The sequence below is a fragment of the Gossypium hirsutum genome, chromosome D02 (genome assembly GCF_007990345.1).
Source record: "Gossypium hirsutum isolate 1008001.06 chromosome D02, Gossypium_hirsutum_v2.1, whole genome shotgun sequence".
In the NCBI taxonomy this organism is placed as follows: domain Eukaryota; kingdom Viridiplantae; phylum Streptophyta; class Magnoliopsida; order Malvales; family Malvaceae; genus Gossypium; species Gossypium hirsutum.
In genome coordinates, this window is record NC_053438.1 from 68,484,478 (window position 1) to 68,493,891 (window position 9,414).

Here is a 9,414-nt window from a genome sequence, read left to right on the forward strand (position 1 = left end):
ATGGTGTTTTAAATTTAAAACCATTAAAACTATAGAAAATCATAAAATATTAAAAAATTACAAAAGTTATAAAATTATATAAAAATGAACAAAATTATAAAAAGTAGTATAAATGATACAAAAATTATATAAATTATTAAAAAATTGCAAAAAGAAAACATTAAAAATAAGCTTAAAATAAGAATATATAAAAAAATGTAAAAAAAAAATTAGAAACTAAGTTTCGGATACACAGCTCTGGCTGTATTTTTCATAAATAAAAGCTTGGTTGAGATTTTAGATTTGGTATAAATACAATAAATATAATATTTATAGTAGTAAACAAGTGAATGAAATTAAGTAATTGTGATTGAGATTCACCATGATTATATTTATAGGAATAAAATATTCCTATATATAATGAAAGTGTAATTGAATAATAAAATTCATATTAATACAAGTTGTTTTAAAACAAAAGTAAATAATTTGATATTGATCTTGTGAAACAATTGAATTTTGGTTTTGTTATGGGATTAAATTAGCAATTAATCCTTTTTAAGAATTTAGAGAACGAATTAGATAAGTTAGACATAAAAGTAGAAGAGTAAAAAGAAAGGAAGTAGTGGGTAGATTAACATAATTAGGAGTTTAAATGATATGATAATAATTAAAGCTTTAATTTAGTTAAGGTAATTAGAAATGTTTGATCATATTTTAGATGTTAATTGAAATTAAATGAGTTAATAGGTCGAATACAAGTTTATATTTTAGTTAAGATAATTAAGAGTTTAACTTAATTTAGTAGAATTAAAAAAAAAAGAAGCACATTGAATCGTCGATGAATTGATTTGATTCTAAATCCAAACTCAAGAGAGTAGGAACATAATCCATTGTAAACAACACTTTTTAAGTTGTTTAAATTTTTGAGAAAGAAAAACACTTTCAACTTTTTTTTAATCCCCACTCTATCCACCAACCTACTCGTTGCTTTATAAGTCAAAATCGGGTAATTAAATATTACACTATTACTAATTCGGTTAAATTGGTTAATTCGGTCAAATGAATATTATCGATTTTTTGATATGTTTTTTTACTTGTTTTAATCAAAAAAATAAAACATATAAATTTCGGTTAATTTGATTAACCGGCCGAATTAATCGAAATATTTCGATTTGGTTAATGGTTAAAGATACTAATTCAATTCGGTTAACTGATCGGTTAATTGTTTGAACACCCCTAAAAATAAGTCATGGGACCAACATACTGACTGCCATACAATTGTTAGGTATATATAGCAACTCATAAGTATGAGTAGAATTAGTATGCAGTACCTTAGATTCATTGAGCCACATTTCAAAGTTTCCCATGATCTCTTTTGCTGTCAATGATATAATAAACTTTTTGTATTCACAATTATGTTCACAATATAAAACATAATTGGTCGACTTGAATACAATTAAATGAGACACTCTAATGTTCTTTCCTTTTCCTCAAATCTCTCTATTTCAATTCAACTACTCTCTAGATATGTCCCGTTAGATTGAATCATACATGATCATCGATAGCCTACTAAAATAGCTAATATTGATGTAAAACTTCAAGAAACAGTTAAAGGTCATGAGGGTACTTAGTATAGATCTTCAGTTGATCTCATGGGTTTCACACAACATAGAAGCAGAGATCAAATCTTCTATTACCCATTTTGTTCGTATAATACACATGTAGTATGAAACACATGCTATGGTATTACTCTCACTTTCCTTGAAGTGTATGTCTTTATCAAAAAATCAATACCACATAGGTGATAATTCAAATACACTTAGTATCTAACTCGAGTCCACAACTTTATTTTCTTAATAGATTCAACAACAAGACTTTCACCTGGAATAAAAGACATATAAAGTGAAAAATCCATATTTAAATTATTGAACATAAATCAAATTGATTATAATTATATCATTTTGCATATAGCTCATGTCGTGCAAGTGCGCACTTTAGCCCCAACAAGTTTGGACCTATGCCCTTCATGCATGCAAGGCAAGATTCCAAACATAATCATTCAATCATCATTTATGTGGGTTCTCATATATATACAAATCTCACACTTGGTATTTAACCAATGTGGGATCTAAGCTTTTCTTTTCCTCAACAAATATTCACAAGTAGCTTACTTTGAGCACCAATTTCTCATTCATCACTCAACCATTTTGAGCATATGATATACCGTTGTAAAGGTCTCATGAAGTAGAATATAAAATCATAATTTTATGATTCAACTCTCAACATTTACCAATTAAAAATATGCCTCAAAGTTCCCATAAATTACAAATTTTCCAACAACTTTTGAATGCATTAATCATTATCAACATTAACTCAAGTGAGGACAAGAATATATTATTCAACTTGCAATCCTAGAGTTTTGACATTCCTTTAAAAAATCTCTAGGAATCGGTTTTGTAAACTGATTTGCAATCCTCTTATGCATAGACTTTCTCTCTTGTTGTGAGATTTACCTTCACACTTATTTTTTCCAATATACTAACTTTAGATATTTGGAGTTCGGAGTTGGTCAAACAGATGTAAAAGCTACCTTTTCCAAATGAAAATCTGGAATCTACACAGACAAAGTAGATTTCATTGACAAAGGTGAAATGCATAGTCTGGGCAAGTTATGAAGATCAATTTTATGATCTTAAGCGATTTTCCAGATAGTGATATGCTATTTTTTTTTATTAAGAAACTGTTTAGTTTGATTTAATCATAATTGATAAAGACCACTTTACTCATGTTAAAAGAAGGAAAGAAAATTTTGTAACTATGTCATTTTATGTGGGTGACATGTTGTTGGCCGCAAATGAATTAGTGCTTATCATTATGGGTTATGCAAGACTACATGTCAATTCATACGAATGTGTCCTTTTTTCAATGTTGTGAGTAGCATCATATATGTTATGATGTACATAAAGCAAAGTATCTCTTGTATAGTTGGATTCAAGATACTCCAATCCAAACTCATTGCAAAACAATGAAAATGATATTGAGGTATTGAAAAGACACTATGGATTTTCACCATGCTATCTAATTGTGAATACAAATACCTATTAATTAAAAGGAGATTTAGGGTCTGTTTGATAGGGGGAAATGATTTTCCGGAAATGGTTTTCCCCATTTTCCGGTGTTTGATTGGAGGAAAATGATTTCCTTTTGGAAAATCAATTCCAAAACACGGGAAAATCAACCCTATATTTCCGGAAAATGTCTTACCCCTTAGAAATCGGTAAGACATTTTCCACAGCTCATCTTCTCACCGTTGAAACCATTTCCATAGCTCCTCATCATCTCTGCCTCATCTCCTTTGCTATTGTTGCTAATTTTACTGTATCCACAACATTATTGTTTTGTTTTACTGCCGACAGTCTTCCCTAACCCTATCTCCCCTCCTCCATTTTTTTTCCCAAATCCAAAATCAAGGCATCAAGCTACCTCCGTCCTCCATCGATCCACCTCCGGTCTACCTCCGGTCCTCCACCCAGTTCCAGTTCCAGAAAATCAAGGGTTTGTTTATTCCCGAATCGCCAACAAATTCGTATTTAAGGTAAACTCTTTGTTTACTCGTTGATGTTCATAATTTGTCTGTTTAGCATCACTTGTTTGTTTAGCTGGTTTAGCTTCTTTGCTAAATGTTTGATTTATCAGTGATTTATTTGATTCATTATTGCATTTGATTATGGTAACTTATTTTAGATTTCTGGGTTTGATTTCACGTCTTTGATGATGCTTCGGTTCTATTCAGCGTTGTTTAATTTATTTTGAGTTTGTTATTAAAAAGAAAAAGAAATGATTGCTTTTCTTGGCATTATTATTGATTTTGGGTAGGATTTTCTTTTTATCTTTTGGGTTTGCATGGATGTGATTCAGATTGGATCGAATAAGGCCAGAAGATTAGTATTTTGGGTCTAACTGATTGTTCGTGTTCTGAATTTCATTTTGGAGGTGAAAAATTATCAAATTTGACAGGATGAGCATGAGGTAGCAGATACAAATATTAAACTGCAGAAGTTGCTTTATTTGCTACATGAAATTCTGCCTCTGCTTCGACATATACAACAGGAGCAACATGCTGAACTAGAGGTGGAAGCCAGTATACATGGTACTGTAATGTGATATGTCTGGTTTTTGTAAGTTTTGGTTTTTATACTAGATGATGCTTCGAAATGCTAAGTGATGTATGCCTTCCTTTGCCATAGGTGTACAATTGACAGAACAGGACATAATGGTATCAGTGATAGATGATGATGATCGAGTGTATTGGTATCACCTCATGCTCTTTGATACCAAGGAGAAACTTGTGGTTTTTGTTATGTTATGTTACGTTTTTGCCCCTAAATTGAAAATCTCATGTCATATTAGTTACTTGGAAACAGCTTACATTCTTTACCATATTAATCTGTGTGCTTATCTTATATTTAAACTAGTAGGAAGATGTGAAAAAGGGTTATCCTAGGATAGTGCCGATTTGATGAGACTGATTCATAAAGCTTACCTTATATTTTGTTGTGAAAATCAAAACCAATTCACACCATTAAGAAACTTAACTCTTATTAGTTGATCTTTTCTTTGTAGTACTTAGTAATGGGTTGTATATTGTTAATGATATGCATCAACCGTGATGGATCTTGTTGTCTTCTACTATCGTGTATATTATCATGTGGTTATGAAATTGCATCTAAAGATATGCAAAAGGGATTTTTATTGTTATTAATAATTTGCAGACATGGCTATTGTTTTTCCTACTATAATGACTATGAATGTTTCCTTCCTTGACAGTGACAATTGCAATACATCCATTGTCAATTTCCATAGAAGCTGCCCTGATTGTTTATATGATCTATGTATATCATGCTGTCATGAACTTAGAAAAGGGTCTCAGCCTGGAGGGAATGAAGCAAAATCTTCTCACCAGCTGTCTGCTAAAAGAGTAAATAGTCGAGCTATGGGTTCAGATGACCAGATTCCTGCAGTGGCAGCAAGAAATGATTGGAGAGCTGAGGAAGATGGTAGGATTCCTTGTCCTCCAAATGGAAAGGGTGGTTGTGGTCGTGAGACACTTTCACTGAGACGCTTATTTGAAACTAATTCAGTTGAGCAACTGATTCAGAGTGCTGAGGAGCTCACCATTAATTTTCAGTTACCTGATATCGAGTTTTCTCAAGGCTGTTCTTTGTGTCAAACCACCTGCTCTGCAGGAAATGAAGCAAAAAACTTTGAAGTAAGGCAGGCAGCTCATAGAGAGAAAAGTCATGACAATTTTGTGTACTGCCCGAATGTAATGCAGTTGGAAGACAATAGCATTCAGCATTTTCAAACTCATTGGATGCGAGGTGAACCTGTTATTGTTAGAAATGTCCTTGAAAAAAGTTCTGGTCTTAGTTGGGAACCATTGGTTATGTGGAGAGCTTTTATAGGTGCAAAAAAGATATTAAAAGAGGAGGCTAAGAGGGTTAAAGCAATTGATTGCTTGGACTGGTGTGAGGTACTTTTTTGGATAAGAAGCATAGAAAAATTTGGCTTCAAAAATTTTCTCAGGGTTGAAGATATTGATACTTTTATGTGGTGTAATATTATGCACTTGGACAATGTTGTTATTATGTGGTGTACTACTAATTATGTATTTGGATAATATTATTTCTAGTACTCATTATGGTTTCGAAGCAATTTATAATTATTCAATATTCTTACTAGTACTCATTGTGGATAATATTTTTTCAATTTATAACGATCAATATTGTAGCTTATTATTGAGTATTATTATAAATAAATCATTGCAATATATGTAAAAACAATTTAAAATATAAAAATTATTAATATATATTAATATATGTAAAAAATAACTTTTTCGGAAAATATTTTCAGGAAATCTGTCAAACAGCGGAAAATATTTTACACAGATTCAATCAAACACCAGAAAATATTTTCCAGTAAGTCATTTTACAGAAAAGTAAAACATTTTCTAGAAATCATTTTACGGAAAACATTTTACTGCCAATCAAACAGACCCTTAGATGAAATATTGAAATCTATCTCCACACATGTGTTCGTATTTGATAATGGAGTGAACTCTTAAAGTAGTAAGAAATAAACTTGTATAGCATGGTCTATTATTGATGCTGAAATTGGCATTTTTAGCGATGGTTCAAGAGAGTGTTTGGGTTAAAATAATCACGATTAATATAGTTACGTTAAAGCAAAATATCTTCTATAGTTGGATTCAACATAGTCCAATCCAAACTTATTGCAAAACAATGAAAATGATATTGAGGTCTTTTATTGTACTCTCTTGTATAGTTTGCATCTCAAGGCACTTTCTAGTTGATTACGATGAACAAAAAACGGTTGCAAGCTCTGGGACGAGCAAGATCAATATCTTTAGAGATCAAATGATGGTTAGTATACAAATTTAAAAACTAGTTTTTATAATTTCATTTTCATATAGTTTTTATTTATTTGTTATTATAAATTTTATGCTTTTTATAATATTTTATATGTTTTAGTATTTTTACAATATTTTAATAACTTTCTATCTTTTTAAATATTTATTACCATTTTTATTTTTTAATTCAAATAATTTATTTTTTTCCAATTTTCTATATTTTATAATATTTTTAATAATATTTTATATATTTAAATATTTTTTCATAATTTTAATTTTTTTAAATTTTTCATAATTTATATGTTTTTTTAATTTTTATTTTAGTACTTTTTAATGCTTTTCACAATTTTTAATAATTTTTATAATTTATATTTTTTTTCGTTTATAATCATTTTTATAATTTATATATATATCTGCAATTTTATATATTTTATAATTTTTGCAATTTTTATATTTTATAAAATAATTTTGTAATACTCCAAACTCGGCCTTAACGTTATGACCAAATCTGGAGATGCTATGAAGATACATTAAAAAAATCTAGAATATGTTGATTTTATAAAATGATACTTGCCCTTATTTAGTAAAATCTGAGTTTATTTGAGAAATTTATCGTTTTGATGGGTTTGTCAATTATTTACTCATAAAACTAGTCGAATCCAATTTGAAAACACGATTTTTTTTTTGTTGTAAAATCCATTATTCAACAATTCAATTTTCAACCCACCAACGAGGAAATCACACAGGACTTCCTGCTAACCTACCATCTTTTTTCAAGAGTTCAAACCCAATCCAACACCACCAACTCGACAGCACATTAAGGGCTAACAAAAATAAATTAGAGACTCAAACGATAAATTAACATCTTATCGTTGAACTAGTAAACTCATTCTATCACAAATTGATCAAAAATAGTATTTAAGTGGTAAGGAACAAGATAAGGATAAAAGACAAAAATAATAAAATTTCTTAAAAATGAGATTTGAACCCAAGAGCTTCAACAATTCACAAGAACCCTAATCAGTAAAACAAATACTTATTCATGACATAAATTAACAAATTAAAAAATCATATTTTTGGGTCTTAAAAGTTTTTAATAAATTATAATTACTTGATTCCAGTTTCTTTATTATGCCCAAATTTAAGATTAAGCCCTATATTTTAATTTTGACATAATTTGATTTATTTATTTTTATAATGTCATTAGTTATCTTAAATCGCTAACATTATTAGCTATGCCAAGTAAAATAACATCGTGTATTTTTTTTTCTTAAATCATCACTTCTAACTAAATAATTGCTTAATCACTTTTTTAACTAATTATACTAACATAGATTTTTTTTAGTTGGAACGAGTATGTTTAGGAAAAATCACCTCAACACTTTACTTGAAATTAGTAATCACATTAATTATTTGGACTAACTAAATCATTACTGAATCACCTTCTAACTAATTATAGTAATGTATATATTTAAGAAAAAGCTCACTTTAATGTTTTAACTGAAATTATTAACCGTGTTAATTACTTAAACTAACTAATGAAAAATATTTCAAATTAATTTATACTGAATAACTCTCAAATCCAAGTATAATAAAATAATATGACTAACTCAAACTTGGCGTTGAATTGAGTTTGGGAGTAAAATAATCACATCACTCATTGGCAAAGCATGACTGTGATTATGATATGGTTTTTCGAAGTATAACTATGGTGGAGTTGATAGCATTGATTAGAATACCTTTATAAATGAATATATAACATTTAATCATGTATATATTTTTAATAATTTAATAACTTAAAAAAACACCACACTTTATTATATATGTAAAATGTAAATAGAAGCTACATTCTTATTTCATGAAATAACATCATAGAGAATGTGATGGCAGAGTTCATTCTCAGTAATATATGTGATACTAATTAGGAATCAAACTGTCTTCAATGGCTGGATGGAGGTGGAGGTGGAGGTGGAGACATGAAAGGAATGGAAGGCAAGCTGCTACTGGGAAGTGGTGGAAGAACAGTGATAGGCTTAGGCTAAGATGGTGGGATTGTTGGTAGCTTCGGGATTCAAGGCAATGGAGGTATGCAGGGTTGAGCTGAGAATGATGGTAGATCTAGGATTGAAGGCAATGGAAGTATGTTGGGCAACTTACGAAGTGGTGGTAGTTCTAAGTTCTGGGATTGAAGGAAATGGTGGTGGTTCTGGGATTAAAGGAAGTGGTGACATCGGAGGTGGCAATGGTACCGGTAAATATGCAGATGGCAATGGTACTGGTAAAAATGGAGGTGGCAATGGTATTGGCGACAATGGAGGTAGCAATGGTACTGGTGACAATGGTATTGGCGACAATGGAGGTGGCAATGGTATTGGTGGAAATGGAGGTGGCACTTGCTGAAGATTTCGGGTTGCTAGGCTAACCTCCATGCTTGAAAACCCAAGGAAATGAAGCAGGCTAATAAAATGAAAACGTTGGAAGCTGCCATTTTTTTTGGAGAGATGAACTAAAGATTGAAGATTTGAGTTGAGGAAAGCAGGATTGTTTCGGGTATTTATAGCCACATTTGAAGGAGTTTTTAATTATTTGTTTGAGATATTACTCCCTACTTAGCTTACTACCTTCTCTCACCCATCTTTCATCACCAAAAAAAAAAAAAAAAAGTCTTTCCATTTCCATTTGTCTAATGCTAGTTAAAAAATAATGCTTTCAGATTTGTGTGAAGCATATCTTTTACTTTTAATGTTTTTATACGGTGAGTGTATATTTGGTGTGGATATCTTTATCGTGTGTAACTATTAATTAATTCTCTTATTGCATTGTACTAAAAATATTTAAATTAGGAGGATTAAATTTAAATATTATATAAATGTATACTTTGGTACTTAACTTGATTTTAAGGTTCACATTGGTATCTAAGATTTTCTTTGTTCAATTAGATAACTGAACTCGACTTTAAGGTTCAATTTGCTACCAAAAGTGTTTTTATAGTCTAATTAGGTACT

At 30.0% G+C, this 9,414-nt stretch overlaps 1 protein-coding gene and 1 pseudogene across 5 annotated transcripts; one reads left to right on the plus strand and one right to left on the minus strand.

The window, feature by feature from the left end:
* Positions 1-2,400: 2,400 nt before the first annotated feature.
* LOC121203208 (lysine-specific demethylase JMJ25) lies at positions 2,401-5,720 on the plus strand. 4 transcript variants are annotated; one of them, XM_041089140.1, is made up of 4 exons: positions 2,401-3,574; positions 3,973-4,129; positions 4,227-4,290; positions 4,807-5,720. In XM_041089140.1, the coding sequence occupies exons 3-4, from the start codon at positions 4,253-4,255 to the stop codon at positions 5,657-5,659; spliced, it is 891 nt and encodes a 296-aa protein (XP_040945074.1). In that variant the 5' UTR covers positions 2,401-3,574; positions 3,973-4,129; positions 4,227-4,252; the 3' UTR covers positions 5,660-5,720. The 4 variants fall into 4 exon arrangements, with proteins under 4 accessions (XP_040945074.1, XP_040945071.1, XP_016691729.1 ...); XM_041089137.1 differs by having other exon boundaries at positions 4,227-4,341; positions 4,807-5,690; XM_016836240.2 differs by having other exon boundaries at positions 3,138-3,574; positions 3,997-4,129; positions 4,227-4,341; positions 4,807-5,690.
* A 2,485-nt stretch (positions 5,721-8,205) lies between these two features.
* On the minus strand, positions 8,206-8,897 carry LOC121214826 (vegetative cell wall protein gp1-like; annotated as a pseudogene). Its single transcript, XR_005910562.1, has one exon. The product of XR_005910562.1 is annotated as a vegetative cell wall protein gp1-like (transcript).
* Positions 8,898-9,414: the final 517 nt, after the last annotated feature.